The sequence below is a fragment of the Salarias fasciatus genome, chromosome 12 (assembly GCF_902148845.1).
Source record: "Salarias fasciatus chromosome 12, fSalaFa1.1, whole genome shotgun sequence".
NCBI classification, from domain to species: domain Eukaryota; kingdom Metazoa; phylum Chordata; class Actinopteri; order Blenniiformes; family Blenniidae; genus Salarias; species Salarias fasciatus.
In genome coordinates this window covers 9,902,556-9,925,331 of record NC_043756.1, presented here as the reverse complement: position 1 = coordinate 9,925,331, position 22,776 = coordinate 9,902,556, and the positions used below count along the sequence as shown (strand labels likewise).

Below are 22,776 nucleotides of genomic sequence, written 5' to 3'. Positions count from 1 at the left end.
GGTTAATCTAAATACTGTAAACAGTTCCCACTGTGCCAGTTCCAGTTAGCATTTCCTTCCTCACCTGGTCACTGATGGGAACAGTGACGCTCCCGAATTCCTGCCCGTCTCTCAAAACGACCCTCCCTTCAGCTTGTCCTCCCAGTATCTCCTGCATGTCCATCACTTCCTCCATACCTCCAGTGATCCGGTAGCCAACACTCGCGTTTCCAAACAGTCCAGCAAGCCGGGTCACATTTAAAATCAGAGCTCTGGTGACCTCTGACCCCGAACCCACTACAACAACAGACTGTTGCTCCGGGTTCAGGGAAAAAACTCCGTGGGGTTCATCATTAGAAAGCACTCTAAGTGTGAGAGAGGGAGTTAATCAGATGATTAATATTTCCGCAAATTGTTTGTAAAATTACTGTAAAGTCGAGTCAAACCTGATATAAGCTGTGGTCAGTTGAGAGTTGGCATCCAGAGTAGCGCCGCCCTCTACAGCAGTGAGCTGGACCACGTAGAGCTCCTCCAGCTCTGGCACTGCGTCAGGCATCAGACTCAGGACTATTTCTGCCTCTCTTTGTCCTTCCAAAATGACCACTGAGCCAGCCGAAGCCAGGAAGTCGCCTGACGCATCTGAGTCACTCTGTATCTGCCAGTGCACCTGAGATGAATGTACAGCAGTGATCACAATAAAAAAACAAACAAAAACAAAGGTCATTTATAGCAACTCCCACCACTTAAACTGATATGATTAAAAAAAGTCAGAGACTTTTGCATTTAATCGTACCGTGACGTTTCCCATGACACCTTCTCTGCGTTTGATCGACAGGGAAATGCTGACTGGTTCTGTAGATTCATTATAGACGCGTTCTCGGAGAGCATCCCCAGTAAACTGGACAATTCCATTCGGATCACCAAACTTCTCGATCTATTAAAAAAAACACACACAAATCATAAAAATCAAAAAGGCTTTCTTATTCAGGTTCAAATTAATCTAGTTCTAATCAAGAGTTCTAACCACTAAACCACTGTGCCGGTCGCACTGAATTTTTCAGTCAAAATGTTTATGGCTTCTTTTTCCTGATGCGACTGTCTCAAACTGATTTATGATGGTGAAATCCACTTTGCCGTCACACTGCAATGAATTACCTTCAGAGTTACAGAACCGGCCTGAGGATCGACATCCATCTCTCCTGACAAGATGCTGAGCTCGATAACGAACGTCTCCTCCACTTCCACCTCCCCGTGGGGGAGAATCCGCAGCTCTATGACGTGCACGTCTTCCTCTCCGTCCCTGAAGAGGACTGATCCGTTCACAGGCCCCTTTATGTCAGTGTTTAACGCAGGAAGGACGTCTCTGCTGTTGGGGCCACGAATGACCCAAGAAACCTGTTAAAAGTAAAAAAAAAAAAGTGAGATGATGCCATGAAGTAAACCTGAGATGTGACGGTGAAATGCAGTGACAGAACTTCCATTCCTCGTACCGTTCCGTTACCCACAAGACCTCCTGCTCTGCCCAAAGCCAGACTGAGCTTCAGAGTGGAGTTCGGGTTGGCCAGAGTGATCACGGACTCGTTGAGGAAACGGACCAGCCCACTGGGAGAGTCGCTCTTAGCAATGGTGATTCGAGCTACATGCTGTGAACCAACAACCGCTCCTCCTGTAGCTCCAACCAGCAAGACCTCGAATGTTTCTTCAGGCTCACTGGGAAAATCATGTCAATGGTTTCATTAGATTTGACATAAATCATGTCTTCACAGATAATTGTCTTGAATTCCTTGTCTCATATGGTGTTTTTTTCCCTCTCACCTGTCCAGGTCATCCAGAATGGTGACATTAATGTGGCTGGTATTCTGACCATCAGCAAATGTCAATGACCCGTTGTTGAGAATGTAGTCCAGACCAGGGATTGCACTCAAGCCTCTTGACACAAACTGAACTGAGACCAGTCCATATGATCCCACTTTCCTCACCACGGGGATCAACACGGAGTCCACATCCTCCTCAACTGAGGAACAGATGAGAAATGATTTTACTGTGCATTTATAGATTCTTCTTTCTAATACCTCCTCTCTATCTAATTGTGACATATCAAACTGTGCCGTTCACATTTTTGACGTACTTAATTTGAACTCTTACCTGTAATACTGAGGAAGTCCTGCCTGAATTCCAGGACGCCTTCAACGTTGTCATTTTCTAGTATGACCACAGTCAGAGTGGAGATGTTGCCGAATGCTGGAGGCTGGTCCGGTTGAAGACCAAACTCTCCCAAAGTGTAGTCCACAGCACTGACCAGAAGAGGGAGATACAGTACAGAATAAGGAATCAATGCAAGCAGAATAAGGAATCAATAAATGAAAGGCTCTGCTTAGTCTTTATTGTGAATGACTACAACAATTCAGCCTCATTTTCATCCTTACAATCTGTAAGCTGTTGTGTACAATAACACACTTCTACCTTACCTAACATTGACAAGCTCCACTTTAGTCATATTGAGGAAAAACATCTCCGGCCTCTCTGGCAGATTGTCATCCAGGATGTGCACAGCGACTTGTTTGGAGGTTTGGCCAGGGTTAAACAGCAAACGTCCCGAAGTTGGAGCAAAATCTATTCCACTGAGAGCTGTGTGACCCGATGTCTCATAGGTCACCCACACACTGGCCACGCTGCCAAAAGAGCGAGTAACTGTTGCGTTCACCTGAGGAAAACAAAGGCAGTTAAGTGATGATTGTGGTTTGAAACTCAGCTTTCAGTCATTCAGGTAAAAGTGTTAGTCTCATTTTCCTTATCTCACCATTCCTTCCTCCTCTGTTGCGCCGATCTGCAGCTGGGTGAAAGAGAAAAGTCCATAAGGGTTGTCGCTGGCAGCCATAACAATCCTGGCATGCTTTGCCATGGGACTTATTTCCAGTCCTGGCGTGGCCGAGGTCAGTGTAAGCTGGTACTCGCGTCGCTCTTCTGGGATTTCATCATCCAGTACCTGGCATCATGGTAAATATGACAGAGACCACTTCATGCAAAAACAGATTCCCAAATTACATCAAAAACACTTTTTATTGAACTCTACACTCTATGATTTACAATACCTTCAGTGGAAAAGTGGCAACAGACTGTCCATCTCCCAGAGTCACAGTGCCAGAGACGGCCTCAAACTCAGAAATCACAGCTGGAGTAATATTCCAGTAGACCTGAACCTCTCCAAACACACCGGGACCTCGTACAAGGCTGTGAGAAAGCACACACACAAACACACACAGATGTGTGTGATTAGAAACAGAAGCACTGAAATGCAACGCTGCTGTTTGTCTTCCTAAATCAGTGAAAACAGTATAATATTTATCTCACCTGACTGTGGCGGTCCCGTTATAATCTCCCTGAGGTTCTCCAATGAGAATGTTTTTAGAGGACTCTGCTATTCCCACAATCCCGAGAGCAGCTTTATCTGCCCTGATGGTGACGGTGGCCATACCTGCACACAATACAGGAGACGTAGGGGAAGATCTGTAACCACAGATCAAACTGAGACTTAAATTCAGTTCAACTGGGGTTTTTTACTCACCATTTAGAGGGTCGATGATGGCACCACTGTCAGCAGGAAACAGCTGCACGGTGAAATGCTCGTCCCCTTCCAGGACAGAGTCGGCAAGGGCTCGAATCACAAAGGACTTTATAGAATCAGTCTGTAAAATGTAATCAGTTATTGATATTAGTATTACACAGTGGGTTCACTATCTGAATTAATAGAATTCACTATCTTTAGGGTCAGTCTGGACTTTACCTCAGTGAAGGTGAGAGTTCCTCTGACAGGTGAGAGATCGTCTCCAGCATCATCTCCCAGCCGCCACGTCAGAGTCACTCCCCCCTCACCTCCTGCACTCCGCAGCACAGCCAGTGTGGCCATGGCCGCAGGGTCATCCTCAAACTCTGGCTCACTGACAGAAACCTTCAAGCACATCAAATATTAGGATTATTTTCAGCAGTTCACTGTACATCCAAAGTCCAAAATAATCTCACTGGCTATGAGTGTTTTTTTTTTTTTTTTCACCTCCAGCTCTTGAAATCCAAACCGTCCAAGCGGAGAATCATTTGATGGAATAGTGACGGTTACAGAGACCGCTTGTCCAAGTCGAGCACCACCAATCACACGCAGCAAATTCACCCTGAAGGTTTCAGCAGACTCCACAAGATCATCATCCAGGACTGTGATGGAAATCGTGGCTTCTCTCTGAAATAAGGTTTGAGTTAGCACAAGCTAAAGTCATCCCAACTTCAAGACAATCTGAAACCATGGCTTGTTTTGATTTTCAGAAATCTGGTTGAAGAATAACAGATGGGATTACCTGGCTATCCTGAAAGGTGATGTTTCCTGACGTGGGGCTGAAGTCGTTCAGCTCGGCGGTGCCTGGCTGAGCCTCCCAGTAGACGACCAACCTTCCAGCCGTCCCCGCGAGCCGCACCACTGGCAGATGCAGGACGTTGTCTGGTGGCGGTAACTCGAAGGCCATCACACCTCCAAGGATATCCTTCACCAGACATTCAGAAGAAATGTGTAAATTCAGAATAAAGATCAGAATATATCTTTATGCATTGTCACTTTTTTATTCTTTAATTTTTGTCTGTGTTTTTTTTTTTTTTTTTTTTTTGCTGAACTCACCTCAGAAACGTTGAGCTGCAGGATCCCTCGGGGGTCGTCGTTCTCCTGGATGGTGACCTCTGCCACTTCCAAGCCAGACCTCTTCACAGTGGGCTGCCCGGCTCCAACCGACCCTCCGACCAGCTCCACTCCAGTGATATTCACCAGAAAGCTTTCTGCCAACTCTGGGATATCGTCCTGAGAGAGCAGTGGGGGAAATCACGGGTATGTGTGCACAAAAAGAATATTTAAATGTCTTCGTCGTTGTCCAACTAAAACAGTTGCAGGTTTGCATGACAAATTTATTGGAGTAGAAGTAAAAAAAAACAGAAAATCACAGTTATTGAATCAAAGAGTTGATAAATGGCCTTCACATCAAACTGTTCTTTCCTACCGGCAGGATTGTGACCGTGACGATGGCCACAGTCGCACCATTTATCATGACGATGGTATCGTCTTTCTCAGAGAAGTCCTTTCCAGGCGCGGCTTGGTTGGATGAGGGCAGGTAGAGGGCTGGCCTGGTCTGGTAATGGACGGCCACCTCACCCGAGGAGCCCTGCTCTCTCACGATGGAAAGGGTCACATTGAGGGGACCATCTGCAAGTTTGGAAATCAGAGACTTGATTAGTTCAACTTCAAAGAAAGCAGAAAAAGAAAGACGTCAGTGGAGGATTTGCCACTGTCAAGGAATACTTGCGCCGCAATGTGTGTAGATTTTGTTTTATTTTATTTGGACTTTCCAGAAATGGCGTGCTTCCAACTTCAATATTAGCACAAATGCCAAAAGCTGTATTGCTTCACATCCTGAGAATCAGAGCAAATCTGATTTACGGTAAATCTCACAATGTGATTACTGTAAAGTCTCTGTGAACAATCACAAAAAAAAATTTTTTTTCTGCCCAACATTGGGATCCACTAACCAAGAATTTATTTAAATAGGTGAAAAATAAGATTGAAAACCCCACATTTGTGCACTAAGCGCCAGTTATTTTTTATGTCGTTCCATAAAAGCTCTTACTCTGCGGTTCCTCTGTCAGAGTGAACTGGGAGTCCAGATGCCATCCGATCACCCCGTAGGGGGAGCCGTTTGGTAAAATGGTGAGCAGAGCCTGCGCCCATTGCTTGTCGATAACTGCAGCCTGTCGAAGGTCTTGAAGCCCCACAGTGGTGACATCTAGGAGGGTGATGGCGACGCTCTCGCTCAGCTCGGGGACGCCGTCTGCTATTACAGCCAGTGAGATGATGGCCACGGTTTGGCCTTCAGAAAACGTTACCTGTGACACAAAACAACCTTTAAAAATGACATCTTTCTTAATAAGTCTGTCTTTTTTCATTTTGTTGTGCATTCTGTTGTCAACATTCACTGAGATGCATAAGTATGACTGGAAGACATGGGATACACACCACTCCTGAAGTGGGGTAAATGTCTGCCAAACTGCCACTGGCAGTCCAGTGAACAGTCAGCCTGCCAAAGCTCCCTCGTCTCCGCTCCACACTGAGGGAAATTTGATTATTTTGCTCCAACTCCTCAACCTCCAATGAGAGAGAATTCTGCAGAGAGGCAACAAGCGAATGAAATGATACAGCTTTATTATAATACAATCTGTTTTACAGACGGAGGTAAGAAACTTCAGGTTTAAGATACTGGAATGACTTTACCTGAGCAAAGCCGATGACTCCGTGGGCATCGTCATTAGCCGGGACAGTTATCGTGACCCGACCACCAAATCCTATCTCAGCTCCACCCTTTGGGTTCTTCAGTGTGACGTGGAAACGCTCCTCCACCTCCGGGATGTCATCATCTATGATGTTCACTGCTATTTCCAGCTCGCTGTCGCCCGGTGCAAAGTATAACTCCCCAAAACTGAATGCCACAGAGGAAAGAAAATCCATCAGTCATCATCTATATAAACATATGTATATACGTGTCTGTCATTTACCAAAACAAACAATGTATGCACCTTGGAATGAAGTCAGACTGATTGGAGACGGACGTCAGTTCATAAACAGTGGAGCTTTTCTCCTCCGCAGTCGCCAAGAGGACCTTCGTGACGTTGAGGGACGGGACCATGAGCGACAGGAAGCGGGTGGCCGGAGGGGCCCTCAGGATCATGGTGAACAGGCTGACGTCAGACCTCCAAGAGTAGAGGGATGAACCGTTCTTCCCAGCCAACACGATGTATGCTATGAAACAGTGAACGAGTAAAACAGGATTTGCTGGCAAGGCTCTCGTTATCACGCCAACACCGAGACCAAAAAGAATTAAAATCTGGCAAACACGAGAAATATCCGTCTAAATATTTATGGGCAGCTCTGTAGTTCAACAAATAGAAGATGACGGCTGTTGGTGCTTACTGATCCCAGACGGGGTCGTGAAGGGGTGAATGGAGGTGAGGCCAGGGTGAGGAATGGACTGAACAAGCTGTGGAGAAAACTGCCCTGAACTCCACTGCAACACCTCGCAGGAGGGTGTAGGACCTGAAAAAAAAAAATGGCACAGCACAAAAACATGCACAGACTTAAGTTCTTTCACGCTAGAATAGCATGTTTATGTAAAGCAACCACTCGCTTGACTGACACGCCCAAGACTGACAAATTACAACCTCCGAGTGGCCCTGCGGCTCTGCTGTGCTCCACGCCGAGGCATTTCCCAGATACCCATAACAGGTCTGGACCCCAAAAGACTCACCGCTTTTGCAGACTCAGAGGGATTATGTCTCATCAAAATAAACAGAGAGCAGTATAAATACATGATCTGCCCCAACACTGTACGTTTTGCCATTCCAGCCAACACAAGAGAACAAGGCTGTTTTGTCTACTATGAACACACAATTTCTGTGTGCCCTTTAAGACATCACCAATTTGTTTGGACTATCCGATCCAACATCTAACAACCAAGTACAATGAGAGCGGGGCCGCAGAAGACAGCATCTCATTATCGCAAAAAAAAGCAACCATGCTCCTCTCTTCTAGTCTGCACCCATCTTTTGAGATTTCAGGCTTTAACATTTTTTCACGGCAATTCATTTATGTACAAATACAAAGTGAATAAAAGCAGTTATTTAAATTTTCTAAATAAATACAAGTATTAACAGGTATCAGAGACGAGTCACCTTCAAAAGCGACCAACAGGATATTATCCTCTGTTCCAGTGAGGATTGTGTCCACCTGACTGGATCGGCCGGCGAGCGGTAGGGCCTGTGAATCCTCAAATCTCCCGTTGTTCCACTTAAGTATTACGCAGCTCTCCGTCGGCCTGTTTAAGCAGACCAGCAGGTGGGGGGGCGCTGCACGGGGAAATGGAGTCACGCTGAGGATGTCCTGCTTAAAGTCCAGGGTCTGGAAGAGTGTAAAAGAACCACCGCTCCAAAGAAAAATCTGCAGCATCAAGAAACGAAATGAATAAACTCAGCTACTAAACACGCCAAAATTTAATGAGACATTTGAATAAATCTAAATACATATGTAGGATAACCAGTGTCACCTGGCTTGATGCTATCAGAAAGTCTCTGCCTTCTGTGGAGAAATGCTTCACATCCAGAGCTTCCACACCCAACGTTTGTTCCTAGAAACACAAGATTTTCTCATATAAACTGACCAGAATATAGACATGAACAAAAAGCAAAAATAAATGTGATCTATAAAATGCTTACCAATGTCATATTAAGATCTCTTTGCAATTTGAAGATGCTCAGGTTTGCAGCAGGGAAAAATGGAGGACCGCCATGGGTGATGCCAATATAAGTGGAACCATTCACTGCAAACCCGACGCATGAGCCTGGGTCCTGAATCCTGACAGACTGTGGCAAACAAACAAACAATTACCTTTTGGAATGAGCGACTGGTGACCTGAGTTTGTTCTGGCTCTGCTTGTTTTAACCCACCTCTACTGCCACAAAAACACCCTGCCACCGGTACAGAGTGGCCAAAGTATAAGATGAGTCAACGAGAGGCGTCCTGTCCAGCCTCATGGCCTGGAAAGGAGGGCCCTCAGGAAGGGAGCACCAAGCGGAGGTGGGGCTGTCGTCAAAGCTCTGGTACACACCCAGAACCGAGAGGTGACCCTCTGGAGGTCGCAAAGGTTTGGAAAAACAAAAAAAAAACAAACAAACAAAAAAAAAACAACAACCATCACAGCTTTGTTTATTATGATATAACAAATAATACACGCTTGAATTCCAAGTGTTTGTTGGTCTCACCTGAAGCAACAGCCGTGTCCGACTGCACCTCCCACTCTACACTAACCGCTGACTCCAGACCATTACTGCGAGACACTGTGAGGAAGACCGTGCTGCCATCTTCTTCTGCAACTACATCTGTACTAGTCCTGCGCAAAAAGCAAGTCAGCGTTTTTTGCTCAAACTCTTAGAAATACACAAACTCTACAGGCAACACTGGTGAAAGCGATCAGTCGTGACTCTCCAAGTCTCAGGTCCTACCGGTTGAGGGTAGGTCCAATGCGGAACAAGCCGGAAGGCGCTAGGTTCTCTAGGACAGTGATGAGAGTTTGGAGTTGGTTGCCGAGCCGTGCCCCTCCTGTTGGGTTTGACAGGACCACGGTGAAGGTTTCATTTGCTTCAGGTTCAGCATCGAGTACTGCCCTGACTTCCAGCATCTGAGACGACACAGAGGGGACAAAATACCCTTTTCAATAAGCAAAATCAGAGGTGGATATTAAGTGTTCAAGGCCAAAAACAGTGATGGCCTCACCTTAAATCTGACCCCGTCCTCCAGGACCACAAACCCTTGTGCCGGCATTAGATCGCCCTCTGCCAGGCTCCCGTTGGCATCGACGATGGTAAATTGAACAGACACGGTTCCAAACGTGCCCTCCTCAGGGTTCCTCACCACAAACAAGCTGGCAACGCTCTCGCTCAGCCCTGACATGGAGGTCGGCTCTTTCAATAGCAAATGTTCGCTGGTGTTGAAGGAGATGACTCCATGTCCATCGTCACTGGCCAGGATAGTCACAGTGGCTGGAAGAACAGAATGAGAGGATTTTTTTTTTTTTTTTGCCAGAGCCAGTGTGTACTTCACGCTCTTGAAATATAACTGTCTAAAGCATTGCTATTTATTTCTTCTGGATCTCAAACTTTTGCGTAAAGTGCAGTTCTAAACTTCAAATATTTAAAAATCTAAAATTTAAATTTCTACTGTCAAAACCAGGAATTGTACATTGCTTTTTTAATGAATGTGCAACAGAAACATGGCATTTGACTGAACATATATCACAAAAAAAGTAGAAATTCCACAGTAAAGAAGTTGGTCTTTCTACCCACCCGTGGTGTTTGTTCCCAGCTCCAGCCCAGGAGAGGGCTGAGACAGGATGAGCTGGAATCGCTCAGCACCCTCTGGGATGGCGTCGTCAGCGATCTGCACATCAACAAACTTGTGCCTTTCACCCTCTACAAAATAGAGCATCTGGACGGGACGGAGAGGAAGTTTCAGTTCATCTATGCACCGTCTCTTTTTCAGAGCATAGAAGAGATAGTCAGGGTACTGGAAATACATGTCAGGAACACTGCTTTTGTCTGTCTGTACGATGAGGAAAACTGCAAACCGTTTCGCTCGTGTTGTAATCCAGTCCCTGTTGAGCCTCCAGATTCTGAGCAAAGAACAGGAGAGAGACGTTCCCATATGTCCCCTTGTTCCTGTAAGCCACCAGAGTCAGGGCTCCGATTGTTTCATTTACTTCAAACCTGGAAACCAAAACATGTTTGATTGATGAAAAAAGCATTTTAAACAGACAAACATGAGTATTTTTGCTATTCATGAGTGTTTTTCTTACATCGTATTTGTCCACTCAATCACACCTCTTATTCCATCATTGGCAGCGATGCTGACTTCTGCCACCAAACCCTGAGTGTCTGTGGAAAGGACCACATGCGAAGCGGACATGTATCACGACCTTTACCTTGTCAGTCGCTAATAATAGCTGCAGCATGTAAAATCCCCAGGCGGTAGCTACAATATGAGCAGAGAGAGCAGCAAGTTGTGCAACGGGAAACTGTAGGAGATCTAACTTCCGTCATGGTACGTTTGAGCGAAGGATTACCGTTAAGAAGCGTCTCCTGTAAGTGGCTTGGGAGGCTGAGAAGCCAAGTCTTTTGGGTGGACTGATTTATGACCCTCTGAATAGTCTTCTCCCATTGACTCTGTGGCCAAGACACTGGGAGGCCAGCTCCGGGTTTAGTTTGGCTTTCCCTCACCTCACCGCACAGTGCTGCTCGGCTCCCACCGAATCCCCAGGCTTCCTCAATCATGGAAAGCATCAATCTCGTGATCCAAGCCACATAATGATTGCTGCCAAAAGAGTGGCCCTGTGTTTACTGTGTTTCTCCAGGCAGAAGGCTGATAGTATTCTGGGAACCTCTGAGTGCCGGTAGTGTTCTGTCAACTCATCACTTTCTAAAGTTACTCATTCATAAATTGGACTGCGGTTTGGATTATGCAAAAGCAGTAGCAAAACCTATCAAGCTCTTCAACGGTGCATTTTACCAGCAGACTACCGTACCTACAGCGACACTCTGCATTAGGCCACTTCTCAGGCGCAGCTAGCAAAGATCTGGAAGAGTATTTTACCTGGTAAAGTGCAATATACAACCTCTAATCGTCAAACAGAGCAAACGGCAGAAATTACAGAAAGAAAACAAAGAAAGTGATTTAAATGACAGAAACTGTAAGGAAGTGAGATGTTTAAAGCAAAATGAGGATGGAGGGCAGAAATCAGGACGTAACACATCCTGTTTAAGTAACAACTAAAAGTGGAATTATCAATGCTGAGGTTTTTTTTTTTTTTTTTTACATACCTAGTTGAGGGGCAGTGGCAACAGTTGTGATGAGAACAGCTGATGTTATATTGACCAGGAAGAACTCCCGCAACTCTGGAATATCATCCTGAAAAGAAAGAACACCAATAAATCCACTTTAAGAAAGTCAAACTACAAAATGAGAGGATGCATCATGGCGCAATGAAGTGCTTAGGAACATCTAGTTCAGTTTGACGGTTAGAAAAAGAAAACGACAATGACAGTCTTTACCTCCAGTATGGTGACAGGGATGGCAACTGAAGTCTGGCCGTCCTGAAGAATTACAAAGCTAGTGCCAGAGATGAAGTCTTGATCTGGATCGGCGAGCGCACCCTCGACCTCAGACAGATTCTGAAGGGAGCCTTTAATAACCTCATAGGTTATATTGACCACACCTGTACATGAAAGTGTGAAGGACTGCAATGTTTGTAAAGCTCTACAAATGGGACTCGAGGATTTTAAACACACCGTCAGTGGCTCAGACCGACCTGAAGCTCCAAACTCTCTGTTGACATAGATGTTAACAGTCTGGTCCCGCTCCTCCGTGGTCACGCTCAGCGACGACGAAGCGATGCTCAGCAGGCCGTACGGCTCGTCGCTGGTGTCCACAGTCAGCACTGCCTCACTTCGCTGCGCATCCAGAGCAGCATGGCCGCTCACCACAACACCTGGAAGCAATCCAAAGGAATTTCTTTAAAAAAAAAAAAAAAAAAAGGTTTACTCAGAGATAGCAAACTAAAGAAAAAAAATCAGCTTGTTACCAAAAGTTTGTATGTTTGACAAGGAAATTTTATATTCATCTTTGTCCTCTGGAGCAGCGTCGTCAAGAAGCTGCAGTGCTATGGTCTCATTCAGATCACCCTGTGAGATACAAACAACAGTCAATTACCTTCTCAGCTGATTCTGTAACATTTATGATCAAAACTTTAAATGGTATGGCATAAGAACAAGAACAACATGCTGACTGGCTTTCAATTGAGCCTCTCTATTCTGTGTGTACACATAAATATGACTGAAGAACAAATTGTTTGAAAAGTCTATCATTTACCTCAGCAAAGAAAAGCGTCCCTGAGGTTTGGGTGAAGGTCCGCTGCACGAGGGGCCCCCGTATGGTCCAGTCCACTGTGACATTCCCCAAACCTGGAGCTGTTCTCAGCACTAATAATGACATCTTCTCTCCTGAAACATGAAAAACAAACTTTCAAATGAGGTTGTATTCATGTGTCTGTAATGATATTTGTCTTATTATTTTGCAAATGCCAGAGGAAACCAGGCCCATCTTTTCTAAATGAAGTGAGACTTGAACCACTCATGCGTGTATCGAAGACAGTCGACCGCACGGCCCACCTGTTACTGAACGCAGCCGTGACTATGAGAGATTTCATTACACATTCATTTATAATTCGGACACATCTCCAGTAACGGACTGCGCTGCAAAAAATCCTCTTGGAGAGCTGCGGAGTCCCTCAGGAATATCAGCTGCTTCACTGAGCAGCAGTGATGAAGTGACACAACTGAAAGCACTTCTTGTGAGTCAGAAGTCAAATGAGGGCAACGAAAAGCCACAGGAAAAACTAACAAAATAAATCTGATTCTGTACAGATATTATATTTCTTTAGATGATTGCTTTAAGAAATATTACAAAATGATTTTCTGTATAATGTGGAACTGAAACAGTGCCTGCAAAAACGCAATATTAATAGCAAAAGTCACCACGAAAAGCTGCCCACCTTCTCTGGCGATGACAGAGTGTGAGGCTGGATGGAAACCGACGATCCCAGCCACGTTGTCGTTGGCCAGTATCACAATGGTTACTGTATCCGAACTGGGCAGGATTCGACTTCCTCCAGCAGTATTAACAAGACCAATCATGAGACTTTCGTTGTCCTCGGGTTCGGAGTCTTCTTTGATTACGATCTCGATTGTTTTTTTCAGGTCACCTGCAGAGGAAAAAGGCAAAACAGTGCATATGACACCAGTTGAGGACACTTTAGTGGCTCTGCAATATTAAAAAAGTCAAACTAATCTGCATTTGCAATGACAACTCTTCCAGCTTTCACTATTAGTAGCAACAAGTGTACCATCAAAGAGGAGGGTTCCATGAGTCCCGGTGAAATCGACGTCTGGAGTGGCTTTTCCTCCAACAAATCTCCACTCGACGGTGACGGTTCCCAGATTACCTCCTCTTCTCTCTATAACCAGCGGCACCACGGTAGCAGGCTCCTCTCGGACCTCCAGGTAGAGCCCCTCGTTCGTGCTGTTGGGACTGAGGGTGTAGATCAGGAACACTCCAAATGCATCGCCATTCACCCCGATTGTCACAACAGCTTCGTCCGGCTGACCGATGGAGGGCAGGTCCTTCTCTGGCACGGTCAGATTCATCAGCTCCACCTTCAGATGTTTCATGATGGGGAAAAAAAAAAGTTAATTTTACAGATTTTTAAATGTGTTTAAAGCCAATTGAGACAAGAACAGCAAACAGCATCTGTGACTGGTTTTCACCTTTAATATCTTTATGGCAAAGCTCTCATCCATCTCTGGGAATTTATCAGTCAGGATCAGAACTGTGAGGTTAGCGATCTCCGATCTGTCATCCATGAAGGCACTTTGAGTTGTCACGGGGGTGTAATCACTCCCCGCCACGGCCTGGGCACTAAACAACACATCAGCTGCAGTGATGTTCTTTACGTAAGTCATAACCTGAGTTTTAGGGGTCAGCTGGTCGGCCCCGGAGGTCACCCAAGTGCATGATGGGGAGGTGACAACCGAGGACAGAGAGAAAGCCCGGCAAGCACGCTCTCTGAGGCACACAGCAGCGCACGCAGCCAGGGGGTCTTCCTGTCCGGAGATGTCGGCCGTCTGAAGCAGGGCGGAGGCCGGGACGCCTGGTTTTGGAACGTCGTAATACATCAACAGGTTCTGGCCATCAGCCTGAGCCAAGCCAACAATATCGATGTCGGAGGTGCTGTACGTGATCTCCAAGCGCCCGAACTGGCCGCCTCTGCAGTAAAAGAGGCTTGGGGTTAATAGTGAAGAAACAGAAGTTAAACTGTGCACAAAAGGTTTGGGATTTTCTGTTTGATAGATCAATGTTTCTTGGAAATAAATACCCTGTCCCCTTTTTTGGAATGTAGGATTGATTGCACTGATTCTACAAGAAAGAAAAGAATACCTTCGGCGGACAGTAATGTTGGATCTATAAAATCCCTCCAGTGGCTCCTGGACACGGTAAACAGACTGTTCAAAGTAGACTGTCCCGTACGGGTTGTCGTTTGCAGGCACTACTATATTGACAAATGTCTCAGCTCCCAAGTTTCCTCCATTACTGGCACCAGTCAGCTCCACCTTAATTATCTATCAAAGACGGAGAACATAGCATAAATTACAGGTTGAAAATCACTGGGTATATATAAAATATCTCAATAACACAAAATTAATTTAGGAATTATTCTCACCTCAGTAATTTCTGGTACATCGTCAGCTAAAATCTCCACTCTGATTGTCTTCATCGTCTCTCCAGGAGCAAATCTCACCTCACCGGATGTGGGTCTAATATCCCCCACTGCCAGTTTACCGTTCACAGTGGCCTGCCACTGCACTGCCACTGTTCCAATAGTACCAGCATTACGCACAACAGGCAACGAGACCTCAACGGAGTCTGATTCAGGCTCTTCTATCGTAACTGGAGCAGCCTGGAAGACTATAGGACAGAAAATAAAGTGAAAAAAAGAAAGATAACAGTGAATTGCAGTGGTGAAACATAAAAACAGCCTCTTACCAAAGGCACCAAAAGGGTCATCTGAAGGCAATATGGTGATGATGGCACGTGTGAGCTCCCCCAGGAGCGCTCCCCCGGTGGTCTGGTTGATCAGCTCAAGGAGAAACGTCTCCTCGAGCTCAGGAACCAGGTCGTTAATGACATATACGGGTACGGATTTACTGGACTCCCCTTCAAGGAGGACCACGTCAGTCGAGGCTACGCTGTAGTCTTCACCTTTAAGATGACACACAAACGGCGACATTTAAAAATGCCATGCGGACAAAAAAATCAACGACAAGATCAACGTCCCCAGCACTTACTGACTCTGGCGGTTAAAGGCACTGCTCTGAACTTTACAGACACGTCAGCAAAGATCCCTCCGACACGTGTCACATTAATTATAGGCCCAACGTAGTGTTCTGCCACACTGACAGCAGGAGCCGACAGCTGCAGCACTCCGAAAGCAGCGTCACTGGCCTCCACGATCACCTGAGCTACAGTATCAGACTTGGAGCCCAGAGAAGGTGAGTTAGAGACTGAAAGAAACGATAAGAAGACACTTCATTAGTTTAAATTTTGTTTTTCTTTTAGAATGATTTCTTTTTTAAGGTTATGAGGATCTTACTGAGCCTCTCCTGTTCTCTTTGAATCAGTTCAACGCTGATCAACTTCACAAACACAGACTCGTCTCTCTCCGGATCTTCATCATCCAGGATTCTGAGGGTAATGTTGGCTTCAGTCTGATTGGCCACAAACACAACAGAGCTGAAGAGGGGAACGAAATCCCGCCCCTCAGTAGCTCGGCCCACCCCAGGGGTCCGGTAAGGGGCAGGATCTGCTTCATTCAGTGTCCCATATGTTACTCGCACCTAGATTGAATTAATTTGATTTAAAAGCCTTGTAACAATCATCAGTGATGTACATGATTTTTGAAATCTGTGGGTGAACATACCTGACCCATCAGGCCTTTCTGACGCAGGATGGTGAGGGACACGGTTGCATCGGCTTCAGGAAGTTGAACGGATCTTGTCACATTGGTAAACACAAAAGCCCCGTAAGGATCATCGCTGGCAAGCACCGTCAGGACAGCGGATGTTTTTTCACCCAGGCGACCGTGTGAGACATTGACCAGGGAAACATTGAAGCTCTTGTCCAGTTCGGGGATCTCATCCTGGGCCACAGTGATGAGGATGTTTCCTGACGTCTGACCGACACCAAAGGTGATGCTTCCAGATCTGCTGACAAGCTCCCCCTCAGAGCTGGGATCAGCTTCCCAGAACACGGTGACGTTGGAGAGGTCACCAAAAGACCGATCCACCTGGAAGAAAAAACACATTAAAAACAGCGATTGACAGAGCAAAAAACGATCTCCAATCAGTTTCTAGATTTTGAGCATTACTACACTTGAAGCGATCTCATCTCACCTTCAGGACAACAGAGCTGTGTCCATCCTCAGGCTCTGTGCCATTGACAGACAGAGATTCAGGGCTGAACTGAAACACACCGTGGGCGTCGTCTGATGCGGCGATGGTCACTGTGATGTGCGATGCAGGTCCCAAACTGACTGCAAAGACAAAAACAGGGTTAGCATCCAGTTTTACCATCAAATAATAGGAGTTTTACAAACACGTGATCTGATTAGAGTGAAATACAACACATACAGCATTAGTAGCCAAATATGAGATTTTGACTAATGACTTTTGAGTAATACAAGCCAAAATGCAGCTTGGCATATAGAGTATTAAAGAAAGCAACAATTCAGCCACTGTGTGCAACTCTGGGTCATCTAACAGTTCATGTCAACTCTTCCCTATCTGTATCCATGGGTCACTATTTGCTTTTCCCACATCACTCGCCCTGAGTGCTTCTCTCAAGGGTCACAGCGTAATGTAAATATCAAACACATTAAGGCACACACACACACGCACGTATGCAGGCATGCACGCACACACACACACACACACACATACATGCACAAAGGATCAAGTGTGGGGGCAAAAGGGGTGGAGGCGAGAACCAGTTTGGGGAATAAAGGAGAGGGATACACTTACCGTGGTGGTGATAGGATGGAGGAAGGAAGTCATAGTCACTCTCCCCACTACCACTCCCTTCACTATGCAGAAACTGATCCACTGCTGGATCACACACGGGGACCACAGAGGTGTCACACCAGAGGAGGAGAGATCAAACGGGGAACAGGAAGTGGGAGTGAAGGAAGGCCGTCACGTACGTAGGTGTGGGGAAGCACACAGGAACACCACAAACAAAACACACAGCCACAGCAGTGCAGAATGAAGGGTCAGTTCAACATCAGGTAGAACAGATGATGACCTGTGAATACTTCATATAAACATGTGTGGCATTTTTAAAATGTTATTTAACCTCAGGCTCAAGTCACTCACCTCCTCCATCAGCATTAAAAAGCTCCACTCTAAAAATCTTTTCCAGCTCAGGAACAGGATTGTCTACGATGGTCACGCTGATGAACTTCAACCTCTCCCCTGGAAGAAAGTCCAACATGCCCTCTGAGTCCTGAAAGAGAAATACTCAAAATGTTTGATTTCTTTCTTGAGTTGGAGGTTTATGGATTGATCAGTATTAGTTTTGGAGCCTAACCTCGTAGTCTTCTGGGCTTGAAGCAGTGAAGGGGGTCGTCCTATATCCCACCATGATTCTTCCCAGAAGGCCTTGGGCCCTGGCCACAGGTAAACGGATCTGCCCATCTTCTTCATTGACAGTGATGTGAGCAGGCTCTAATGCTGGAGAGATCAATCCCTCTGCTAGAGGGTCAGGCTGAAACTGCAGCAGACCTGAAAGGAAGTGAAGAGTGTTGGTGTTTTCAGAAACATGTAGCAACATGGGGTCTGCAACGTTGCCATGATATGACTAAGAGCGAGTACCGTAAGGATGGTCGCTCTCTCTGACGGTGATGCTGTTGACGGAGTTACTGAGGTCGATGCTGGCCCCGCTGGTGGCTGTGGAGCCTGGTTTCCCATCACCAGACTCCGCTGACACCAGAGTGACTTTAAAGGACTCCGCAAGCTCTGGGAGGTTATCATCTAACACCATCAAGTTCAGAGCCTGAAAGAATTATGTATAAACACCGTTAACACTTCAACAAGCCATTACCATTGATTAAAAAAAAATTAAATAGCTTAGATGCTGACTTAGAACAAATAGTGCCAATATGTTTGTAATTCGCGATACACTGAAAGCTGTAGGCTCCCAGGCAGTATAAGCTCAAACATGAGTTGACACCTGCTCATGTGTCAAAAAAAAATTGCAGACACTCATCCACTAGGTGGGGCTAGTTATTAAGAAACACTGCAATTGATCATTGTAATTGGGTAGTCTTAAAATTCAGCTTCTTTTTTATGCTTTTTTCACGTATTTGTATCCAATACACCTGGGTGCACATACAGTTTACATTAATCCCCTCAGACTTGTCTGCTGCCAGAGGAGAACTGCCCTCCTCGTCACCCTGGATTAGCTAAGAAGGGCTTTTCCCAGCTCCTCAGACAGTCACTCACTAACTCTCTCACACACAGACATAAACACGCACCTCAGAACGCTGTCCAGGCATAAAAAGCACAGCTCCGGTTGCATGAACAAAATCCTGCAGAGCCAGCGCGTCACTGTCCCGCTGTGTAACAGTGTAGTTGACATAAACGTGGTCCAGAGATCCCCGCATTCGCTCGATCACGCAGGAGACATTGGAGCCCTCCTCTGTGGTCTATAAAGACACAAAACAAGGGAAATTAATTCAGAGTCACTGGATCACAGGATCAATGTTAAATGCATTTCTTTACAGTAAGTGAACAAGTCTTACTAACTGATAATGGCCCAATTTAATTTCAGCACCGTGATGATGTGCTTCACAGAATGAGCTGCATGCCTCCACGTCTTTTTATTCCCAAAGGGATACAAAAGAGATCCTCTTTTTTCTGATGGAATGCCATTCACGGCCCTGCCATCTGCTGCACTGATGAAAAGCAAGGAACAAGATCTCTCACTTCTACTGATGGAACTCCTGAACCACTTCTATAGGAATGCCCTCACTGACAGGCCCGCCGCCGCCTCGCCAGCTGTCGCTCCACCTGAGATGGCCCACTCATCTAATCCAACTAAAATGAGACGGCGAACTCTTCACGGCTGACTGCATGGAGACTGATGAAATATGCAGCAGGACAGGGACCGGCAAACTTCTGGGTTTACGTTACATGTGTTTCTATGAGTTCATTTACAGTGTGGACAATAGAGTGCGATGATAGTGGTGACAACACGGCCGCCAAGACGGCCTTGGATATCAAAAGTGAAGCCTGAACGCTGTGCACTCACATTAGGTATGCACGCGCCGGTGAATCCAAAAAGACCGTTGGCATTGTCGCTCTTCATGACCCGCAAGATGGCGGTGGGTCTGGGGACGGGGAGGCGGGCTCCCCCTCGCACCGCGACCAGCTGCAGGTAGAACACCTCCTCCCCCTCCTCCTCACTGTCGTCCCTGACCTCCACCACGAACGACTTCTTGCTCTCGTCCTGCCGGTACCGCAAGTAGCCCGAGATGTTCCGCAGGTCCGTCTTGGAGGGCTGGGTGTGGAGCTCGTGGATGTGGCTGCGGTTGAGTTTGGTGTGGTACAGGCGGATGTCCTGCAGAAGACCAGTGTAGCGGTGACCGCCCTCCACATCCGACCCAATGAACACTGTAGCAGGACCTGGAGGAAAAACAGAAACAGTATCTCACATTATTAACAATGCTTCAAAAAGTATTTTTAGAGCAGCTGGGAAAATCAGTTTAATACAGTATGTGAGTTTTATAAATAGCAGACTTGAATAATTCTTGTCAGAACATTAAGTAGCTATATATATTCTTACTTCAGAAGTGTGACAAGTTCATTGAGCCTGATCAGGTTTTAATGGAAATCCAAAAGCTTCAAAATTATTTCCGCCTTATTCACTATTAAGAAATTATTTTCAGAAAATAAGACTGCTTGTCAATGGTATTTTTGGCAAAATATCATTAATGTATTTTTTTAGCTTATTTAATTCACCATATGTTTGACAATGGAAAGTTTATTAGCATTGGAAATCTATTGAGATCACAGCAACTGATTGAATTTAGTAAATGTGACAGTATGTACAAGTAAAATAAATATATGAGACCAGCTGGGCCGTTTTAGTTTCAACATCTCTGGAGGACATACAGAATCTTGATTAAAGCCACTGAAAGCCGAGGTCCAGCACCTCCTCATTACACATTTATACACTCACACTTCTCTGGCCTATCGCTTCCTCTACTGGTACCAAATGGGACAAAAGCAGGAAATGTGCCACAGTGAGCAAACACAATGGCCCAGCACAAAGCGAGCCTTTTGGTGGGAAGAGTTACCGGTGGCAGACAATAACGCGACATGACTGATGATTATGTGTAAATCTACTGTGACTAGAGTTAGCCAGAGGGGCATCAGAATGTTTCCCCTCTGGGAGGTCTCGGTCAAATACAGGCTATTGTCTCCATTAATTAGGAAGAATGGGAAGAAAAGAAGACGCCGACTGATTCTCTTCTACAGTAACAATGTCCAGCGGTGCTCAGGCTATGTGGTCACTCAAGCATTGCGGAGCCCCAATAGTCCTGAACAATGAATAGATGAATATGTACCGGGTTTGTATTAAGGTGGACGTTAAAATACCACGACTCATGAAATGCAAACACACGAGAGCATATGTCACAAAGTTTAAGAAAAGAAAACAGGTTATGAGTACTGTATACACAATTCGACAAAGCAGCTTACCATCACTGATGCCCTCTCCTTTGATGCTCTTCAGTCCCCCAGGAATCGGTTTCCCATCCAGGAAGAACTCAATAATCCCATCGTCAACTGTGATGATGACATGGAGCCATGTATTGTCCTCCACAAACTTCTCAGCAGAGGCTCTTGCCACCTGGGTGTTGTCTGAGCCTGTTGCTGTGTAGTAGAGCATGACAGTGACATGAGACTCATTGGTGTGGATTTTCACTCCGTAATACAAACTCCCGTTTTTGGGTCCTTTTGACACAATGAATCCATCAGTGTCTGGTCTGGGCACCAGCCAAGCGGAGAAGGTGAAATTGCCAATGGCAGCGGGCCCATCTTCAGGGGGGATAGTGCCATAAGCGCCGGGAAGTCCCGAGAAAAACCACGTGTCTGTGGCCGAGTGGTGCCTCCGATCGTGAGGCCGGAGCTCGACCTCATTCGGAAAAGAGGCAAGGAGGAGCAGGTCATCCATGAGGGGAAGACCCTGTGGGAAGCGACCGGAAACAATCTCCCAGGCGACCCGCACGTCACCAAAGGTACCCTGCTGTCGCAGTATGGTGAAGGAGGAGACATCGGCCATGTCGTCCTCAGGAGGCACGTCTTCGGCGACTTCCTGGTCCAGGCTGGCGTCGGCGATGGTGAAGACACCGAAGGGGTCGTCGTTGAAAGGAATGAAAACTGATGCATTCAGAGAGGTCTCAGCGAGCTTTCCGCCCTCGCCGGGGTATCCACCTTAAAAATATCATCAACATGTCAATATAAGCATTTTACAAACTTAAAAAAGATACATGTAAAACCGCCAGCACAGCAGCAATAAAGTCACTAACTCAAATTAAAAACAGCAAGTTTAAGCAAGAAAGCAAGAAACTAGTTTTCATTGGAGCTACACTTGTTTTACATCCTCCACTTCTTACTTTTTATTATGTCCCAAATTTCTCTTGAACTCACCTGAGATATTTACCAGCCTGAGAACAAAAAACTCAATGAACTCTGGGAGTTTGTCGGAGACGGCCTCCAGAACGATAGCCTTGCTCTGTTCCCCTGTAGTGAAGGTGATGGAGCCGGACGTGTTTGTAAACTCCTGGCTTTCTTCCAGAGGAGTCACCGAGTCATTGGCAAACAGCTGCCAAAAGACCGTGACATTACCAAAATGGCCCCTAGCACGTAGCACACTGATGGAGAACAAAACATGAAACAGGTTAAACATGAGCGTCAGGACGTTAGAGTCAATAATATTGAAAAGAGCATCATCGGTACTTGTATACATATAATACAATAGCATAGTAAGTAAGTGTTCAATTAAAAAAAACATAACACAAGGACTGGTTCCTTACTAAAAATCGTTGGTTTTTCCTTCCTCGACAGGTTTTTCTGTAGATTCAAGGGAGAAAATCCCGTTGGCATCATCATTGGCCTCGATCACCACAGTGGCTGTGTCTGCCCCGTACACAACAGCGTCGCCTGAGTACACACACACACACACACACACACCCACACAGTGATCAGGTTAGATCAGGACGGGCGGACAGAGAAACAGAATGACCGACTGATAGAGATAAATGGAGGTTATATTGGTATTGTCATGCTAAATTTTGTGTGAAAGGGGGAGGCTGTCTCATTAACATAACACAATAAATCTTAACTATGGCAACCAAGCCAAAGACGGAGAGGTTTCTTATCTATAGAGAACAGGACTGCAACAAAAATCAATAAATAAAAACATTGAACAAAACCTTCTAAAGAATACAGTCATTATATGTTTTTTCACCAGGAAAAAAATAATAATAAAAAAAAAAA

The 22,776-nt window shown here is 45.8% G+C and overlaps 1 protein-coding gene across 1 annotated transcript in view; it reads right to left on the bottom strand.

Moving 5' to 3' along the window:
• adgrv1 (adhesion G protein-coupled receptor V1) overlaps positions 1-22,776 on the bottom strand; it is a 96,207-nt gene that overhangs the window by 50,093 nt on the left and 23,338 nt on the right. Inside the window, exons 19-74 of the mRNA XM_030104338.1 lie at positions 22,314-22,440; positions 21,928-22,151; positions 20,977-21,711; positions 19,526-19,899; positions 18,750-18,920; positions 18,088-18,268; positions 17,804-17,997; positions 17,590-17,719; positions 17,239-17,319; positions 16,612-16,751; positions 16,140-16,505; positions 15,813-16,056; positions 15,508-15,723; positions 15,206-15,421; positions 14,883-15,127; positions 14,600-14,781; positions 13,930-14,428; positions 13,509-13,818; positions 13,158-13,367; positions 12,476-12,606; positions 12,189-12,288; positions 11,916-12,095; positions 11,659-11,822; positions 11,428-11,515; positions 10,407-10,485; positions 10,179-10,317; positions 9,898-10,039; positions 9,329-9,594; positions 9,058-9,233; positions 8,818-8,945; positions 8,503-8,684; positions 8,272-8,418; positions 8,103-8,183; positions 7,732-7,996; positions 6,974-7,096; positions 6,580-6,802; positions 6,278-6,482; positions 6,023-6,169; positions 5,637-5,892; positions 5,013-5,215; positions 4,640-4,816; positions 4,326-4,508; positions 4,031-4,210; positions 3,764-3,928; positions 3,545-3,665; positions 3,331-3,454; positions 3,072-3,210; positions 2,780-2,965; positions 2,448-2,683; positions 2,125-2,273; positions 1,795-1,993; positions 1,470-1,689; positions 1,135-1,374; positions 773-913; positions 426-646; positions 65-344 (exon numbers count right to left, since the gene is read on the bottom strand). Of these exons, the coding sequence (XP_029960198.1) occupies positions 65-344; positions 426-646; positions 773-913; positions 1,135-1,374; positions 1,470-1,689; positions 1,795-1,993; positions 2,125-2,273; positions 2,448-2,683; positions 2,780-2,965; positions 3,072-3,210; positions 3,331-3,454; positions 3,545-3,665; positions 3,764-3,928; positions 4,031-4,210; positions 4,326-4,508; positions 4,640-4,816; positions 5,013-5,215; positions 5,637-5,892; positions 6,023-6,169; positions 6,278-6,482; positions 6,580-6,802; positions 6,974-7,096; positions 7,732-7,996; positions 8,103-8,183; positions 8,272-8,418; positions 8,503-8,684; positions 8,818-8,945; positions 9,058-9,233; positions 9,329-9,594; positions 9,898-10,039; positions 10,179-10,317; positions 10,407-10,485; positions 11,428-11,515; positions 11,659-11,822; positions 11,916-12,095; positions 12,189-12,288; positions 12,476-12,606; positions 13,158-13,367; positions 13,509-13,818; positions 13,930-14,428; positions 14,600-14,781; positions 14,883-15,127; positions 15,206-15,421; positions 15,508-15,723; positions 15,813-16,056; positions 16,140-16,505; positions 16,612-16,751; positions 17,239-17,319; positions 17,590-17,719; positions 17,804-17,997; positions 18,088-18,268; positions 18,750-18,920; positions 19,526-19,899; positions 20,977-21,711; positions 21,928-22,151; positions 22,314-22,440 (11,231 nt within the window). The remainder of the gene's footprint in view (positions 1-64; positions 345-425; positions 647-772; positions 914-1,134; positions 1,375-1,469; positions 1,690-1,794; positions 1,994-2,124; positions 2,274-2,447; positions 2,684-2,779; positions 2,966-3,071; positions 3,211-3,330; positions 3,455-3,544; positions 3,666-3,763; positions 3,929-4,030; positions 4,211-4,325; positions 4,509-4,639; positions 4,817-5,012; positions 5,216-5,636; positions 5,893-6,022; positions 6,170-6,277; positions 6,483-6,579; positions 6,803-6,973; positions 7,097-7,731; positions 7,997-8,102; positions 8,184-8,271; positions 8,419-8,502; positions 8,685-8,817; positions 8,946-9,057; positions 9,234-9,328; positions 9,595-9,897; positions 10,040-10,178; positions 10,318-10,406; positions 10,486-11,427; positions 11,516-11,658; positions 11,823-11,915; positions 12,096-12,188; positions 12,289-12,475; positions 12,607-13,157; positions 13,368-13,508; positions 13,819-13,929; positions 14,429-14,599; positions 14,782-14,882; positions 15,128-15,205; positions 15,422-15,507; positions 15,724-15,812; positions 16,057-16,139; positions 16,506-16,611; positions 16,752-17,238; positions 17,320-17,589; positions 17,720-17,803; positions 17,998-18,087; positions 18,269-18,749; positions 18,921-19,525; positions 19,900-20,976; positions 21,712-21,927; positions 22,152-22,313; positions 22,441-22,776) is intronic.